Source organism: Littorina saxatilis, linkage group LG1 (assembly GCF_037325665.1).
Source record: "Littorina saxatilis isolate snail1 linkage group LG1, US_GU_Lsax_2.0, whole genome shotgun sequence".
Taxonomy (NCBI): domain Eukaryota; kingdom Metazoa; phylum Mollusca; class Gastropoda; order Littorinimorpha; family Littorinidae; genus Littorina; species Littorina saxatilis.
Genome location: NC_090245.1, coordinates 104904157 through 104923834, shown reverse-complemented (window position 1 = coordinate 104923834; position 19678 = coordinate 104904157). Strand labels below are relative to the sequence as shown.

The window sequence follows — 19678 nt, the reverse complement described above, 5'->3', positions numbered from 1 at the left end:
TGGTTATGTTGGTGCATTTGTGCAATTGTTTCTTTCTTATGATCTGAGAAACAAAGGGAAGTAAGCGCTCTAAATACAAACGACATATGCAACATGAGTAAGTGAGAGTAATGCAGAACAAATCTTCTAGCACCTGGGAGAATACATTTAATCAAGAAAGTCATGAAGGCTGACATAGTCCTATTTAATTAGTCTAATTACTTCCAGGGCTTTTCCCATCGTTGCGGGGATGTATAAATAAGCTTCCTGCAAAGTTTTAGGTTTGAAGTCCTTACCAATTACGAGAAATAATTAATTCTTTATTGCATTGTTTAGCAACAGTTCTCCAGGACTTGGGCTATTTTTATACCGTTGACGTTTCGTAAACCAAAGATGGCGTTTGAGACTGTTCTGTTTACATTCGACACTATCAACACCACTTTGCAATACTGAAATAATTTTTTCTGTGTTCGAAAGCTACAGCCAATCGTTATTATATCCCCTTATGTACAGTTTTATAACATTATTGGCACATGTAAACAATATGAATTAATTAATGAACGCTACGAATATGGCAGCCTTTAAACACATGAGGCAGAGCGCTGTTTAGAGATCTGATAAACAAAGGGAAGTAAGAGGTCTAAATACAAACGACATATGCAACATGAGTAAGTGAGAGTAATGCAGAACAAATCTCACCCCCCGCGGGTTAGGGGGAAGAATTTACCCGATGCTCCCCAGCATGTCGAAAGAGGCGACTGACGGATTCTGTTTCTCCTTTTACCCTTGTTAAGTGTTTCTTGTATAGAATATAGTCAATTTTTGTAAAGATTTTAGTCAAGCAGTATATAAGAAACTAGAGGAATACCCGGCTTCGCCGGGGTGTATCGTGAGACAGAGACAGACAGCGTGGCGGTTCATCACAATCACCTCTGCAGGCGAAGTCCTGTCAAACGGGATTGAGAATTTTAGAGCTTATTTCTTAGCCCTATATTATCTGCTGTGGCTTCTCACATGCCAGAACATACAGACAGACAAAAGCCGCTAGACCCCATCACAAACAGAACTCTATAATACATAGGTTTTTGCCTACACACACACACAAACACACACACACACAGAGAAGCCGTATATATATATGCATATCTGTATCTATAAATATATAGAGATAGGTGAGAGTGTATTTTTCGCGTGGCTATAAATTGATTCGACCTTTTCACTTTGACAGTAAGAACAACTTACGGGTGCAAGGGAAGCGTTCTGGACAGCGCAGTGACATTCTAAAAATAGTCACTCTCAGAAACGGGAATTTGGGGTGAACGGCCGGCGCGACAGAGACAGACAGCGTGGCGGTTCACCACAATCACCTTTGAAAGGCGAAGTCCTGTCAAACGGGATTGAGAATTTTAGAGCTTATTTCTTAGCCCTATATTATCTGCTGTGGCTTCTCACATGCCAGAACATACAGACAGACAAAAGCCGCTAGACCCCATCACAAACAGAACTCTATAATACATAGGTTTTTGCCTACACACACACACAAACACACACACACACACAGAAGCCGTATATATATATGCATATCTGTATCTATAAATATATAGAGATAGGTGAGAGTGTATTTTTCGCGTGGCTATAAATTGATTCGACCTTTTCACTTTGACAGTAAGAACAACTTATGGGTGCAAGGGAAGCGTTCTGGACAGCGCAGTGGACAGCGCAGTGACATTCTAAAAATAGTAATAGTAACTTAGAACTGAACGGGAAAGCCACACGAAGGAAGGGAGATAAACGCCAAACACTGGAGAAGATAAGGAAGAGTTACTTATAATGGTGAAATGAACGCAAAAACGAAAATGAGTTCAGCGCTGCGCGCTGAGAGCACGTGTTGAAATATTTCATCGATGATATTGTGTCCGGGGTGTAGCTGAATACGGTGTCCAAATTTGAAAAAGATCCACCGAGAACTTTGGCGTTGTGATGTGGTGTAGCGGCTATGGTGTGTCGGTATGGGGGCCCGGGTAAGCTGAGGTGGAACCAAAATAGCTGAGGTGGAACCAAAATCGGTTCCGCGCTGCGCGCTGAGAGCACTTGTTGAAATATCTCATCGATGAGGTTGTGTCCGGGGTCTCTCTGAATAAGCCCACCAAATTTGAAGCAGATCCATCGAGAACCTTGGCCGCGCATCGCGCACAGACACACAGACAGATACACAGACACACAGACACACAGACACTAGTCGTATATATATATAGATGTTAAGTCCTTTGTACTGGAAACTTGCATTCTCCCAGTAAGGTAATATATTGTACTACGTTGCAAGCCCCTGGAGCAAATTTTTGATTAGTGCTTTTGTGAACAAGAAACAATTGACAAGTGGCTCTATCCCATCTCCCCCCTTTCCCAGTCGCGATATAACCTTCGTGGTTGAAAACGACGTTAAACACCAAATAAAGAAAGAAAGAAAGAACAAATCTTCTAGCACCTGGGAGAATAAGAAGTGCTTACTTCCCTTTGTTTCTTAAAATTGTGCTCTGTCACAACACATATCAGGTACATTTTTTTTTGATATCATGAAAAAATCAATACTCTGACAAAGGACACATGCAGCTGCTGTATATTGCCCTTTGAATTGCAGCAAGATAATTGTCCCCCCTGGCGATTATTTTCTCATTATGGGTCTAATTGAAGTATATTATGATTTTTTGAGTCACTTGAGAAAAAGTGACTCTATGTAATCGGTCAGTGTTAGTCTGTCCGGCCGGCCGTCCGGCCGGCCGTCCGTAGACACCACCTTAACGTTGGACTTTTCTCGGAAACTATCAAAGCGATCGGGCTCATATTTTGTTTAGTCGTGACCTCCAATGACCTCTACACTTTAACGATGGTTTCGTTGACCTTTGACCTTTTTCAAGGTCACAGGTCAGCGTCAAAGGAAAAATTAGACATTTTATATCTTTGACAAAGTTCATCGGATGTGATTGAAACTTTGTAGGATTATTCTTTACATCAAAGTATTTACATCTGTAGCCTTTTACGAACGTTATCAGAAAAACAAGGGAGATAACTAGCCTTTTCTGTTCGGCAACACACAACTTAACGTTGGGCTTTTCTCGGAAACTATAAAAGTGACCGGGCTCAAATTTTATGTGAACGTGACTCATTGTGTTGTGAATAGCAATTTCTTCCTGTCCATCTGATGCCTCATATAATATTCAGAACTGCGAAAGTGACTCGATCGAGCGTTTGCTCTTCTTGTTAAATTAATTTTTTGAAAAAAACTCTTCGGGCAGTCGAAGTTTTTAAGATTCTTTCATATGATGCAGGGTCAAACTTTGCATCGGGAGAGACAGGAATGACAGAACTGAGCGGAAAGTCCGGCCAAGGGAAAAGTAAAGATGTGGATCAGTCCAGACGTGCTGTCGCTGGAACGGAAACGCTGCGTAAAATACAGGAGAAGGTGTTGAAGCTGATGCATGACTGCTGGCAAGACAACCCACACCAGCGACCTGCGCCTCTCCCACTCATGAAGGCTGCTTGTGAAGGTATGGCTGTTCATCCACTGATTGACGAAAAAAGGATGTATGGAGAAAATTAAAAAGTAGATTCAGCCACCCTAGAAAGCAAGTAGGTCTCAGTAATTTGATACTGCATAAACATCTATCAAAAATTATATCAGCATTCGTCTAACGGATCATGCTTGATATGCTTTTTCTAGACATGACTCTGTTATCAGTGTTTTTACAGTATAATTAGTGTTTGTCTGTGCACTTAAGAGACCGTTGGGTCAATATATTTGTTAACGTAACGTTTTGTTTTGTCAATAATTAAACATTCCAACAACTTACCTTTCTTGTGTTTTGATTTTATTCTGTTACACCTGAGGCTTCACAGGGGTCGGCAGCTCATGGTTTGCGTAGTCGAAGCCAGGTATAGCCAGCATAGAGGGCAACAACAGGAACATTTAGCCGCATCTCTTTCTCTTTCTGGTAAAATCAAAAATTCACTATTCATTGTTGAGGAAATGCACTTTACTGTGTTTATATGTGTGGCTTGCAGTGGAAGAGCTAGCGGAGAGAGCGACAACAGGCTCCGACCTTTGGAACATCCAGCTTGTTCTCAGTATCGCCCTGGAAACGGGTAATGTTCAGGACAAGGAGGAGGGGGAGAAGCTCTTTAAACAAGTGCGGCAAACACAAGGTAACACTCAATTTTTCCACATTTTTCCTGTTCACGTATGTAGGATACTAAACGTATTGTGCAATTTTCCCTGTTTTTCCTATTTTAAGGACATTGTATTCTGCAGTTTTTCATATTTGTGACCCTCCACCACGAAATGAGTCGCATGTCACCTCGCGCGGTTCTGCGCTAGGCATAATATAAGTCCGGGGGGTGTCTAGTAACAGAGTGAGGGTCACCTTTGTCACAGGCTTATAACTCAAACAGTTTTCAGTCTTTTCTAAAACGGTTTTCACCACTGGATAGAGCATACAAAATTCTTTAGGGAAATGTAAAAATATGAAAATCATGCAACGGTGACATGCGACTCATTTCGTGGTGGAGGGTCATATTTTTCCTGTTGAGAGATGTAGGATGCTACATTCTGCATGTTTCCATTTTTTTGTTTTGTTTAAGGATATAATATGCTATATTCTACAGTTTTCAATTTTTTCTCTCTCCTAAAAGTGACCTAAACAATAGGATTTCAGCCAAAAATTGTGCACTACAAGCAGAAGAGGATAGCTATAACTTTGGGTTACAATAACATCATGTTGTGGTGTGTGAGAAAGAGTGACAATACGTCACAGTTCAGTTGACACTGTCATACAAATGGTGATATGATAATCAATTTCTGCTGCCAGCCAACCAGGCTCAACAGGAGAGAGAAGATTACGAAGTGGTGAGAGATCTAGAGCGTCAAGTGAGGCAGCATATCACTTCTGCCATCGACCACACGCTGCTCACACCCATTGGTGACACGCCTTTGGGAAAGGTAGGCAGTACAATGAAACCTTTCTTTTAAAACCCCTGCATTTTAGAACCTCCCCCCTTTTCACACCCTATATATATATATATATATTCCTCTTGGGATTGTCAGATGAGGGTAGTCTCCCATGCCAACAGAAGCTACCACTCAGAGAGTGGTTTGCTTCTTGGTTAGATACCATGGGTAGACGGGCGCTGTGGCGGGGTGGTAAGACGTCGGCCTCTTAATCGGAAGGTCGAGGGTTCAAATCCCGGCCGCGGCTGCCTGGTGGGTTAAGTGTGGAGATTTTTCCGATCTCCCAGGTCAACTTATGTGCAGACCTGCTAGTGGCTTATCCCCCTTTGTGTGTACACGCAAGCACAAGACCAAGTGCGCACGGAAAAGATCCTGTAACCCATGTCAGAGTTCGGTGGGTTACAGAAACACAAAAATACCCAGCATGCTTCCTCCGAAAGCGGCGTCACCTCACCTCACCTACGCCTGTGACCCCGTCTGGGGTATAGGCCGCCAATGGCGTTTCTGTAGCTAGTGGTTTTTTTTTACGGGGTGGGGTAGCTAGCCCCACGCCCAACCCTCCTCCTTTTTCAGCCGGGCTTGGGACCGTCCTAGGCGGAGTTCGAAAGCGGCGTATGGTTGCCTAAATGGCGGGGTAAAAACGGTCATACACGTAAAATTCCACTCGTGCTAAAAACATGAGTGAACGTAGGAATCAAAGCCCATGAAAGAAGAAGAAGAAGAAGAAGAAGAAGAAGATACCATGGGTTGACAACTCTCGCCATCTCTACCATCAGACCACTGATGAGACACAATAGTGTCCAAACACGTGTCTGGTCTCGGTAGTAAAACAATGGTCCTCCTCTGGACTAGATTTCTCTGTTGATACGCTCTCCCCTCCGAGGGTGTTTAGCTTCTCTTTGAAATCTTGGTCCCGTCCGAGGAGGGTCTGATTTCCCCAATAGGGCTGTCTGTGAAGGGACACTTTTTCTCTCTCTTTTGCTCTGCTAAGAGATTTTAACAAATCTCAGAAGAAAGTCTCTGCTGACTTTCAATTGTTTCTTTTACAACTTCTGATATTATATATCGGGGATATAGCTCAGTTGGTAGCGCGCTGAATTTGTATTCAGTTGGCCGCTGTCAGCGCGAGTTCGATCCCAGGTTCGGCGGAAATTTATTTCACAGAGTCAACTTTGTGTGCAGACTCTCTTCGGGGTCCGAACCACCCCCCGTGTATACTACATTGGGTGTGCACGTTAAAGATCCCACGATTGACAAAAGGGTCTTTCCTGGCAAAATTGCTTAGGCACAGTTAATAATTGTCTACCATACCCGTGTGACTTGGAATAAGGCTGTGAAAGGTAAATATGCGCCGACATGGCTGCAATCTACTGGCCGTATAAAATTTCATCTCACACGGCATCACTGCAGAGCGCCTAGAACTGTACCCACGGAATATGCGCGATATAAGCCTCATTGATTGATTGATTGATATGTAACCAAGTGCACAAAGAACAAGAATCACTTTTGGAGGCAAAGCCAGTCAAACGGGAGAGAGATTTTAGAGCCAAATTAATAGCCCTATTTCTTCTTCTTCTTCTTCTGCGTTCGTGGGCTGAAACTCCCATGTACACTTGTGTTTTTTGCACGAGTGGAATTTTACGTGTATGACCGTTTTTTACCCCGCCATTTAGGCAGCCATACGCCGTTTTCGGAGGAAGCATGCTGGGTATTTTCGTGTTTCTATAACCCACCGAACTCTGACATGGATTACAGGATCTTTTTCGTGCGCACTTGGTCTTGTGCTTGCATGTACACACGGGGGGTGTTCGGACACCGAGGAGAGTCTGCACACAAAGTTGACTCTGAGAAATAAATCTCTCGCCGAACGTGGGGACGAACTCACGCTGACAGCGGCCAACTGGATACAAATCCAGAGCGCTACCGACTGAGCTACATCCCCGCCCCCTGGCAAAGCCAGTCAAACGGGAGAGAGATTTTAGAGCCAAATTAATAGCCCTATAAAAACTGCTATGTGAACGCAAAGGTTCGCAAGAGCACACCGGTGTAGGATCCGGTCCGGTCCCCCCTCTGAAGTAGTCCCCCGGGGGACCAATTTGTGGCAAAAACTGCTCTATAATGGTCCCCCCTTAGACATCCAGCCTCGTTTTTCTTAGGCATTCAAGCCATTTTCAATCTATATCTTCGTCCGGTATTATGTAGTGCACAGACAGCAATCTCTTTGTTTGACTATATTTTGCAGAAAATAAAATAGATCTGATTTATAATGCCATTCAAAAGAAAAATGACATGAAATAAAATGAATAATAAATAAATACTGATAAGAAGAAATGAAACCAGTCTCTGATTCTTTCCTTTCTTTTCTCTAAAATTGCTGGTAACATTACTAACATTGTAACAAGAAAAACGAGGCTGGATGTCTAAGGGGGGACCATTATAGAGCAGTTTTTGCCACGAATTGGTCCCCCGGGGGACTACTTCAGAGGGGGGACTGGACCGGATCCTACACCGGGTGACTATACAGCAGCTGAACCCCATCACAAACAGTTCTCTACAATTGACAGGTGTCTAATCAGCGACGTAGAAGAAATGTCTAACTAGCCCACGCTCAAGGCTGGCGGACAAGGCTGTCAGTCAGTGCAGAGAAGATGCTGTGAAAGGGAGACTACCATGTCACCCTGTCACATACTTTTTTCAGATTTTCTGTAAATATATCTCCTATTTGAGACTTCTTCCTCTTAAAACCTGATTTTTCCCTGATTTTTTTAGGTCTGAAAAGGGGTTTCAACTGTGTTACAGGGCTGAATGATAGTCTGAATATCTTTAAACAGATCTTTTTCAGCCATAAAAGTGCTGCCTTCAGGCCATTAGTACTGTACATGTATAATACACTGTTGCAGAATAAGCCAAATGATCATGCTGTTATGTTGGAAGTCATTTGGTTTTAGGCTTTTTGATAATGCACCCGTTCTTTCATAAGTGGGGCATAGGTTTTGAACAATTTCAATTATTTTATCGGTTGTCAAAGTTTATTTTTAAAACTTACGCTATATGGATGCAAGCCCTAGCTGTATCAGTTTCACAACTAAAATGCTTAGGTTGATGTTCACCCGTCACATCACTCTAACACTCACAAGGACTGTAGATGTATTCAAATATATATATCACGGCTGTTCATAGCTTGCGTTTTGGTGTGAGTTAAAAAGAGCCAAGCAGAGGGAATAGTGTGGCTGCCAACAGCACACTGTTAAGCTTGCTTGCCTGTTATACCCAACTGCTTGCGCACTATACTGGGAGATTTGCCTTCTCAGTGCATAGCACTGAGAGCGACTAGCTGCTGTGTTATCTCTGCTGTGGGGAAAGGATGGGTGCTAAAAATAGCCTGAAGCTAATGAAGCAGAAATGAAGCCCTGGGAACAGCCGTGATATCTTCTTCTTCCATTTAGCAACCTCGGTCATGAATGACCATTATTGTTGCGTATGATATCCCTGCATGGACCTTTCACAGGGCAATTACGGCACAGTCATGGCAGCCTACCTGCAGGAGCCAAGTGAGACGAGAGCAATGGAAGCAGCAGCGAGGATGAAGAGGGAGAAAGTGGCCGTCAAAACCATAAAGGAGGATCAGTCGCCCAACCAGACGGCCCAGTTACTGAAGGAGGCTCTGAACGTGTTCAGTCTGGAACATCCCCATGTTGTCAAGCTGAAAGGCATCGTCATGAAAGGCAAGTACAGTCAAACCTAAGACGGCCCAGTTACTGAAGGAGGCTCTGAACGTGTTCAGTCTGGAACATTCCCATGTTGTCAAGCTGAAAGGCATCGTCATGAAAGGCAAGTACAGTCAAACCTAAGACGGCCCAGTTACTGAAGGAGGCTCTGAACGTGTTCAGTCTGGAACATTCCCATGTTGTCAAGCTGAAAGGCATCGTCATGAAAGGCAAGTACAGTCAAACCTAAGACGGCCCAGTTACTGAAGGAGGCTCTGAACGTGTTCAGTCTGGAACATTCCCATGTTGTCAAGCTGAAAGGCATCGTCATGAAAGGCAAGTACAGTCAAACCTAAGACGGCCCAGTTACTGAAGGAGGCTCTGAACGTGTTCAGTCTGGAACATTCCCATGTTGTCAAGCTGAAAGGCATCGTCATGAAAGGCAAGTACAGTCAAACCTGTCTGTAACAACCACCCAAGGGACCAACTCAAAGTGTTCGTTGAGACAAGTACAGTGGAACCCCCCTTTTAAGACCTAACAAAATCTGAGAAAATCAGGTCTTAAAAAGGAGGGAGTCTTAAAATGGGAGGGGGGGGGGGTCTTAAAAGGGGGGTTCCACTGTTGTCACTACGAAAAGGCAATTAATTAAAACAAAAAAACACTTCTTTGAGATATTTTGGGGTGGTCATAATGGCCAGGTGATAGATAGCAAGAGGTGGTCGCCATAGACGTCTTTTCCATAAAATGTATCATATGAGGAAGAAGCATTGTCTAGCTGGAAGACTGCTCACCCCGAAAGGCAAGTTATACAACCAAAATTGCATTTGAAGTCTTTTCCACAGAATCGATCACATGTTATGTATGTAGTTTAGATTTGGCCTAGTAATTATAGAGCTTTCTGAATGTGTTCACTTCAGAACATCAAGATATTTATCCAGCTGAAAAGTATTGTGGAGAAATGTAAGCTGAAGTCTGTTCTGTGGAAAAAATTTTTTTGAAAGGCTGGCGACTTTTCGTATGCGGGGAATGCATGTAAAAGCTGTATAAGCTAAATGGTCTTCTCTTGTCGATCGCCATTTTAACAGCTAAATAGTTATTGCTCTGAGTTTTAAACCACATTTTTGCTTATGTACCTACTTTAGAACTTGTTTGAGGATATTGTGGTGGATTGAAGATTGTGAATATAGAGTTTTTTCTAAGGCTTTTCTTGTGCCTGTTACAGGGCAAGACAGCCCTAAATACCAACTGGTTATGGAGTTTGCTGACAAAGGCACCCTTGAAGAATATGCTCAGGTCGATTCAAACCGGCTGCGCAACATTGGTTTCAAACAAGAGATGCAGAGGTTTGCTGTACACATTGCCAGGGTGAGACTTATTTTGAGTGTGCATAAGAATGCAGTTATATAAGAGCGACATGATCCGCGGCTATTAGAACAAGAAAAGTGAATGCTCATACAACTCACCTTCATCTTACAGTATATGAATTAGACATCATCTGGCGATCTAGCCCCTTAAACAATCAAGATAATGAGAAATTCCTTTTTATTGACCTGAACTTGACCCCTTGTGACCTAGAAATTAGAACAAGCTCAACCTGACTTGGGTCATGTCTATCAAACCTTGGAAACACAAGAATGTTCAAAGATCTAGCTTCAACAACATTCAAGAAAATTATGGTTTTTCATTTTTCCCCTAGAACTTGACCCCAATGTGACCTAGAAATTTGATGAGGGTCAACAAGACTTGGGGCATGTCTGACCGTCATCAAGCCATGAGTGTGTGAAGGTTGAAAGCTCTAGCTTCCAAAACATCAAAGAAAATGATAATTTTCCTAATTTTTTTTAAAACCTGAAAATGACCCCGCTGTGACATTGAAATTGACTAGGGTTTACCAAGTGTGTGTCATGTCTAGAGATCATCACCCCCTGAAGGCATGTGATGTTTCAAACCTCCAGCTTCATAAATCTTTGAGAAATAGTTAATTTTTCACTTTTGTACCCGATCTCAACCCGGCTGTGACCTTGAAATTTGATGACGGTCAGCCAAACTTTCGTCATGTCTGGAGGTCATTAACAGCAGTGTGTAAAGTGTCAGTAGCATCTATCTGAGAAAACGTCAACGTTAATTTATTTCGTCCATGGATGACCCTCCGGCCAAGATGGCCTAACATTGCTCAATACTAAGACTCTCTCTCCTGATTGCTCAGGTGAGTTAAATTACTAAGACTCCTAATTGCTCAGATGAGTCAAAAAGTGTGGGTGTTTATATGCTCATGTGGATGCATGTGCGTCACAGTGTGTGTGGGCGTGAGTTGATTCGTGTGTGTCTGCATGACCTTGTTTGTATATTGTGTGCATATATGTTTGCAAGCATGCGTGCAAAATTCTATATTTATTATTCTCTCACTCCAAACTAAAGGGCATGCAGTACATCTGCGAGACTGAGAAAATGATCCACGGAGACTTGGCAGCGAGGAACGTCTTGCTGTTTAGTGCTGATGGTAGTGGCCATACACCCTTCACCGCCAAACTCTGTGACTTTGGCCTCTCCCACAAGCTGACCAAGGGACAGAAACTTGGAATCTACTATTATGACATCAAACAGTCTAAAGTCAAAACAGGAGCTCCGATATGCTGGTAGGTGAATCATTGCACAGGTGTGGGTAATGAAAATGATGGGTTATGAAGATTGAGTGTGAGTGAAGAATTACGTTATTGCCAATAACTATAAGGATTGGTGAGAGTAGAATGTGTGTACTGATTTTTATTGTTGTTGGAATTTAAATATGTTTTAATACAAGGTGTGTATATGTAATTGTGTCTGTGTGTCTATCAATCTGTGTGTGTGTGTGTGTGTGTGTGTGTGTGTGTGTGTGTGTGTGTGTGTGCCTCTGTGTGTACATTCATGTATGTTGGTGTGTGTGTGTCAATTGTATTCTGCACACAAATGTCTTGGCGTGTTAGGTTAGCTGAGCTTCTGTGTCAGTTTGCACAAGCACTCATAGAACAGAAAATCTCTCTTTCATCTCTCTCTCTCTCTCTCTCTCTCTCTCTCTCTCTCTCTCTCTCTCTCTCTCTCTCTCTCTCTCTCTCTCTCTCTCTCTCATACACACTCTCTCTCACTCGCTCACTCCCTCACTCACGCACGCAGTTGTCATCACTTCAGCATTATTTCCCTTGTTGGTCAGGATGCCATGCGAAACGATTGAGAACTGGAATGAGAAAGAGCTGATGCACACCATCAAGACAGACGTGTGGTCTTTCGGCGTCACACTGTGGGAGATGTTCAGCGGTCGTGATCCTCATACACAATTAAACGAGAAGAACCTGGGGAACGATGAGCTGATCATGGAGCTGAATAAGATCTACAAGGAAGGAGTTAGACTCCCCAAACTGGAGCACTTCCCCGCCAAAGTGTATGCCGTCATGGAGCAGTGTTGGAAGCAGGATGATACAGCAAGACCCAACTTCAGTCGCCTCATCGAGATGATTGAAAACCTTGAGGAAAACGACCTTAAATGAAGCAAGAATTGAAGAGACCTTTTTGGCCTGAATCAAACCATTGGCTAGAATTCAAGGGAATTTTGGACATGCCATGAATCAAGTATTTTAGAGGACTTTTGTGGGCCTAAAATGAAGGAAGAATTTAAGGGACTTAGGGATCAAACCTTGAATGAAGCAAGAACAGAAAGGAATTGTTCGGACCTCAAATGAAGCAAGCTAGAATCTAAGGGACCACTGTCAAGCTAAAACAAAGAAAGAATTTAAGGGACTTTCTAAATGAAGGGACACCTTAAACGAACCCAAAATTTATGAGATTTTCAATTTGAGTTGAGGGGGGTTCTCCCCAGCCAGGCCTATAGATGTGAGTGCTGTATCTTTGTCTGCAATTGGGCTGGCTGACGCACAGATGATTGTGTTCAAGGTCGTCTTTCTTTTCTTATTGTTTTTGTTTTTGTTGAATTTCATGTTAGAAATACATGCAGTTATTTCATACTGTTCAGATGTCAGGTAATTAATGCCCTTGCCTGGAATGACTCTGTTTATCCTGGAAATGTATTCTAACTTTGTGTGACTTAAGCCACACAAGTACCGTACCGCAGGTTTGCAAGAAACTGCTATCCTTTTTGATGGTGCTACATATTTTGTTCTTGATAAACACTAACTGTAAACTTTTGTTTTCTTAACACAAGCACACATTTAGAAGATGTATGTGGTGTGTTAAGTCATGTTCTTACTACAATGTGATGTTATTTTGGTTATCTATTACAATGTACATGTATATATTCATAAGAGGAATTTTGTAGGCCAATATTGATTGTAACAAAACATGACAATCCATTGATTTCTGCAGGAATGATGATGATTTCGTTTTGGATAATAAAAACACCAGGAATCCGAATGGTAGGTAAGTGGAATGTTTATTATTGACAATACAAAATGTTACATTTACTAGTACGTCGACCCAAAGGTCTTTGAAGGTGACAGACAGACAGACAGACAGACAGACAGACACACAGACAGACACACAGACACACAGACACACAGACACACAGACAGACACTTATGAAACTTGATCAAGATTGTGTGTCTCGCTTGCAAAATGCCGGCGAGGTAATCAAATACAGTTGAACCTGTCAATAACCATCACCCAAGGGATCAATCTTCAGTGTCCATTAAAGACAGGTGGTCACTATGGAAAGGTTAATTCTATAGAAAAAAACTCATCTGGGATCCATTGCAGTGCATGGTCGTTGTGGACTGATGGTCGCTTTTGAGAGGTATGTACATGATTGCAAAGGCAGGTTTGACTGTAGATATACTGTATATATATATATTTTTAGTTAGATGCTATATGTGTGTTCTGTCTGAGATATTACTTATAAGTATTTTTGTGTTACAGGGTTATTTTTGTTGCTTCTTTTATGGTTGGAAGAAATCAGTGTAATAACAGAAATAACACAAATCAAAATTTGAAAACAACTCTTTAATGGTTGGAAGAAATCAGTGTAATAACAGAAATAACACAAATCAAAATTTGAAAACAACTTTTATGATTGTGATATGCAAGAATTCAGAGAAACCTCTTTGTGTGCTGGTGTTATGGTTGTCTTGTTTTATTTCTATCATGGTTGCTAAAGATTCCATGGTACATTTACTTCAAAGTAGCAAAGTGTATATCTTTTCCGGGGAAAAAAATGCCTCTCTGAAATGCACCTCCATAAACTGTATCAATTTGGACCCTTCAGTGCAATGTACTTAATGCATAATATATTATATATCACTTTCAAGACCGTTTGTTATGGCTATGCATTTTATCTCCATACACTTCACAATTATGAAATGGATGAAAATAGGGTACTGATCGATATATGACATAGCAACTGTTTTTTGGGCGTATCTACATGAAGTGAATCACTAACATAAATTTTTTATTTGTGACTGAATAATCATGTAGCGGAAAATGATGTGCGAACTGTAGATTTCTTGTGATTTGAAATGCTGCAGAAAGTTTTTATGGTGGTATCTTGTTTTTGCACTCCAAATAATTTGATAACAGTTGTCATGTTTTGGGCGATGAAACTCAGTTGGTGTTGGAACAATGCCATTACCAAGAATCAAATTGTTGTCTTTTAGATCAGTGTCATATTCGTGTTCAGATATAAAGTTTTGTAATTTTTGGTCCTTTTAGTTAGAACTTTTGTTATTTGGACTCAGTCGATGCTTTTGATTTCAGAATTTAAGTATACCCAGCTTTGTCTGTGCTGTAGTTGTTCAGTTAAATTATGTACTCATCTCTTTGAGAATAGGCATGTAGTGTAGAGTGTATTCTTGTGTTATGAAGTTTTCTTTCTTTCTTTCTTTCTGTGTCAACACTTTTCCTTTCTTTCTTTCTCTCTTTTTTTACATTTAGTCAAGTTTTGACTAGGTAAATGTTTTAACATAGAGGGGGAATCGAGACGAGGGTCATGGTGTGTGTGTGTGTGTGTGTGTGTGTGTGTGTGTGTGTGTGTGTGTGTGTGTGTGTGTGTGTGTGTGTGTGAAGAGCGATTCAGACTAAACTACTGGACCGATCTTTATGAAATTTGGCATGAGAGTTCTTGGGAATGATATCCCCGGATGTTTTTTTTATTTGTTCGATAAATACCTTTGATGACGTCATATCCGGCTTTTTGTAAAAGTTGAGGCGGCACTGTCACACCCTCATTTTTCAATCAAATTGATTGAAATTTTGGTAAAGCAATCTTCGACGAAGGCCGGACTTTGGTATTGCATTTCAGCTTGGTGGCTTAAAAAATAATTAATGAATTTGGTCATTAAAAATCAGAAACTTGTCATTAAAATTACTTTTTTATTAAACGATCCAAAAACAATTTCATCTTATTCTTCGTCATTTTTTTATTCCAAAAACATATACATATGTTATATTTGGATTACAAACAAGCTCTGAAAATTAAAAATATGAAAATTATGATCAAAATTAATTTTCCGAAATCGATTTAAAAACAATTTCATCTTATTCCTTATCGGTCCCTGATTCATAAAACATATAGATAAAATATGTTTGGATTAAAAACAAACTCAGTACGCCAAAAAGAATAGAGATACAGAAAAGCGTGTTATCCTGCTCAGCGCGACCATTACCGCACAATTCTGGCTTGTCGATTTCACTGCCTTTGCCACGAGCGGTGGACTGACGAAACTACGAGTATGCGGTCTTGTTGAAAAAATGCAGTTTCATTCTGTGAGTTCGACAGCTTGACTAAATGTTGTTTTTTCGCCTTACGCGACTTGGTCTTTCTTTCTTTCTTTGGGTTTCCACATTTTTCCTGTGTTTGTTTTGTTCCTTTCTCTCTTTCAGTCTTTTGTCAACACGTATGCAGTTAGTATGCATGCACTTCCAAGTATCACATGTACATTTGTAAATTTACATAATGAGATTTACCACAGATTTTTGGGAAGACGTTTGAGCTTTTCTTTTGTTTTCACATTTATCAGTATCATTTTCAGGGCAGATTTTGATTGTTTTAATGCTCATTTGCATCCACATTGATGTTCTATTATCCAGGTAAAATGTTTAACACACATTATTTTGTTACATCACAGCTGAGGTGGGTGTATTCCATAGTTACAATAGTAATGATGTAGCTGTCTCAGGAAAAAAAAGAGAAAAAAAAGTAAGAGAACGAAGTTATTATTTTGTTACATGTATTCACTTTTATAATTGTTACAAAATGTTTGGTTGCATGAGCATTATTTCTGTAATGTAATTCCACATAACTGTATATATGATATCCATTATATTCCTGTGGTCTGTTTTACATGAATGTCTTATACAGGGTGAATTCATTGAAAGAACAAATTACTGATACAAATAAAGTGTTAAATAGACACTATTATTTTTTATTTTTTTATTCCACTCTCTTTGTGGGAATACCTCCCATCACAGCCGAGGTGGGTGTATTCCATAGTTCCAATAGCAATGATTTTTTCATTTTCATTTTCATTTTCATTACTTTATGTAGCTGTCTCTGAAAAAAACAAACAGAAAAAAAGTAAGAAAACGAAAATCAGAGAAGACAACAGTTTGATTTCTGATTGCAAAGATGAAGGATATAGTATGATTATAACACACTTATTGCGTTGAATGTAAACGCAGTTTGAAATGCAGTCCTTTGTTCTTCTCCACCCCCCTCCGATTCTCTCCCTGTCTTCTTACTTATATTTATCGTGTCTGTCTGACTTTCTGGATGTTTTTTTTCTTCTCCTGCGAACCACTCTCCCCATTCTTTTGCTTTTGTTTATGTTATTGTTTTAAAGTTACATACACGTTTTGCCTGGTTCAATGCTTCTGTTATTTATTTAAACAGTTGTTTTATTTCTATTAATAATACATTATTTAAAGTAATAAAAACAGTATTTTTTATTATGAGCTGCATCAGAGGTCCCTGTCTGTTTTTTTTGTTTTTTTGCTTTATGGTACCTGATACAGTTTTAGTGATGTTAAAATATATGCAGTATTCGTGTATTTTGTGATATTTCCTTTGTTTACATTTTACATTGCTGACACATTTTATTTTGAAATGTTTGGATACAGCTTGTCTGTGTTTGAGATTATTGCATCTTTTAGTGCCTGATCTTCACTCCTGATTTTTTTTCTCCACAGAAACTTATTGAGTGTCTTATTTACTAATGTTCATGCTTCAATCTTGGGCGTTTTTTATGCTTTTGTTTGAGTCCATTTGCTTGTACTTGTAGCTTTCACAAACTATCCTATACATATGTTTTCTTTTTTTTGGATCAAATACTGGACTCTTTTTGCTGAAACTGGTGCTGCTTTTTAAAAAAATTTTTTGTAAGGGTCATGTGGATTTGTAAACACATGTATGGAAAAGCCATATGCTCGTTGTTTAAGTATTTTGAAATCTAAGACTCAAAGAGTTTACTCGCCTTATAAAAAACAAGGAAAATTGCCTCGCACTGTTAGGTGGTTTAGAACACAAAAAAACACTTATTTACTAACAGTTCAATAGTGCACTAAAACGATCCAAGACTTACTAAGCAATCTGCCAATCACTAAATGGATAAAACACTAATAACTTAAGACAGAATCAACATTTACCAGTCAAGTTGCACTTAAAAGCAATCTAATTCTGAGATATTATTGAATGTTATCTTATATTATTTGCATACCCCAAAGGTATTACATCTTTTTAAGCAGCTTTATCACACTTTAAAAAGGGTTCATCAACAGAAATATTTGCTTGACGTGAGAAACCTGTTTCCTTTTACTGGTGGTTTGTAATCTTCATACATGTACCATAATTTCAAAGAGAATTCTGCTGTATGAATTATGCCAAATATATTATGCTGTGAACTTTTTAAGAGAGCTTCCTACCCAAATGTAACAGGTCTTCATAGAATATGGGACCCTTATGAAGGTAAAGTCCCCAAAGGTGTGTGTGTGTGTGTGTGTGTGTGGGGGAGGGTGCGGGGGGTGTTTGTGTGTGTGTGTGTGTGTGTGGTAAAGGCAGCAACCTCAAACATTTTCTTCATTGAAGTTTTAGTATGCTGCATATTTTATTAGACAGTAAGGCAGTAGTCAGCCTCACTTCTTTAGGCTTAGCAGCGTACTTAAATTTACAGACCATGCTTAGCCTGGGGGTACTCACATTTGGATTAGAGATAATGGTCGTTATGTTTTACTGAAAATTGTTGCGGTTGTCAGAAACTATACAGTGGAACCCCCCTTTTTAGACCCCCCAATTTAAGACTTCCTCCCTTTTAAAACGCTGTTTTCTCAGACTTTCTATTCATAACTTCTGTAAATTTATCCCCATTTTAAGACTCCATCCTTTTTAAGACCCGATTTTGTCAGTTGAGGTCTTAAAAGGGTGGGTGGAGGGGTGGTGGGGGGGTAATTCCACTGTAGTTGGAACGTCAGTGGTATCTCTGTGCTAGTGCCATACACATTCATGCATGATGTGATATAGTACATGATTGCTCTGAAATATCTGCTTGATTTTTATTGTGCCTAGCGGATTGATTAATAATAAAAGACAAATCATTAGGAACGTGTGTGTGTGTGTGTGTGTGTGTGTGTGTCTGTAAGAGGATGCAAAATGACATGCTATATGCCTTCTTGGGTGAAATAAACATCAGAGCAAGCAGTGAATTACACACACACACGCACACAAGCACGTGCACGTGTGTTACGCGTGATTATTCTGAAAAGTGACTATTACATGATTGTTCTGAAAGTCTACTATTTATTTCATCGTAAACATGTAAGCCCTCATACGTGATTGTTCTGAAAGCTTACTAATTTACATGATTGTTCTGAAACTCTACTAAAGGTAAACTTGCTTCACCCGTGAAATGTTGTCAGATATGGAACAATATGCAGCAGCTGCCCCCCCCCCCCCCCCCCCCCTCCCCCCCCCAGTTTCTGACGCCAGTGCATTGAGTATATACGCACACACACACCACACATACACACACATGAAAGCTAAATTTATTAGCACATCTCTGTTTTCAATGACACTTGTTTTTTTTATTACACAGCAACCACCAGAATTTTGTATATGAATTATTCAAATGGTTTGATAAAGTGTCAGTTGATATGAACAAACCTCCCCCACCCTCTACACCTAAAAAAAGGGAGTGGAGAGACGGATCAACTCAAACACACATCTGAAGCTGTCGCGCACACAGAAGACGGATCAACTCAAACACACTTCGTTGGGCAGGGGTATACAGTCATATTGTTCCATATCCAGGGCCGGACCAAGTTCGTTTGAGGGGGGGGGGGGGGGGGGGGTTCCAACTGAAGGCAGGGGTCCAAAGTCCACATTTTTTTTCTCTGAGAGGTACATTGGATGGCCAGGGGGGTGGGGGTGGGGTTCCGGAACCCCAGGAACCCCCCCCCCCCCCCAGATCCGGCCGATATCTGACTACATTTCACGGGTGAAGCAAGTTTACCTTTAGTAGAGTTTCAGAACAATCATGTAAATTAGTAAGCTTTCAGAACTATCACGTATGAGGGCTTACATGATTACGATGAAATAAATAGTAGACTTTCAGAACAATCATGTAATAGTCACTTTTCAGAACAATCACGCGTAACACACGTGCACACGCACAAAAAGCTATACCAACTTTAATGCAAACAAATGAGCAAAAAAACAACAAACAACATCCATGAATGAAACATACGACAGAAACGTTTCAAAACGGCGTGGCTTTATTCTTTGAGACTCGACCAGCTTATTTCATTCTTTCTTAACATGTTATTGGATTGCAAGTTTGAGAAGGATGCAAAATAACACGCAATCATATGCATAAACGTTCTTCGAAAAATAAAGAAATCACAATCAGTTTCCTCACGAAAGAATAACAGTACATAACACTTTCACATTTTTAACATCAACAACAACACATTTTGTGCCAGTGATTTGTCTGCCCCAAGTATACATGTACCACAAATCTC

General features: G+C 40.4%; 2 protein-coding genes across 3 annotated transcripts in view; both read left to right on the top strand.

The window, feature by feature from the left end:
* Positions 1-9148, top strand: part of LOC138948814 (non-receptor tyrosine-protein kinase TYK2-like) — a 34220-nt gene extending 25072 nt beyond the window's left edge. For both annotated transcript variants that reach the window (XM_070320443.1, XM_070320450.1), the window contains exons 16-19: positions 3306-3524; positions 4039-4179; positions 4842-4972; positions 8490-9148. In XM_070320443.1, coding sequence (XP_070176544.1) covers positions 3306-3524; positions 4039-4179; positions 4842-4972; positions 8490-8726 — 728 coding nt within the window. In that variant the 3' untranslated portion in view covers positions 8727-9148. The remainder of the gene's footprint in view (positions 1-3305; positions 3525-4038; positions 4180-4841; positions 4973-8489) is intronic.
* A 742-nt stretch (positions 9149-9890) lies between these two features.
* Positions 9891-18259, top strand: LOC138948875 (megakaryocyte-associated tyrosine-protein kinase-like). The gene is made up of 3 exons (XM_070320510.1): positions 9891-10054; positions 11108-11325; positions 11877-18259. The coding sequence occupies exons 1-3, from the start codon at positions 9941-9943 to the stop codon at positions 12208-12210; spliced, it is 666 nt and encodes a 221-aa protein (XP_070176611.1). The 5' UTR covers positions 9891-9940; the 3' UTR covers positions 12211-18259.
* The last annotated feature ends 1419 nt before the right edge of the window (positions 18260-19678 follow it).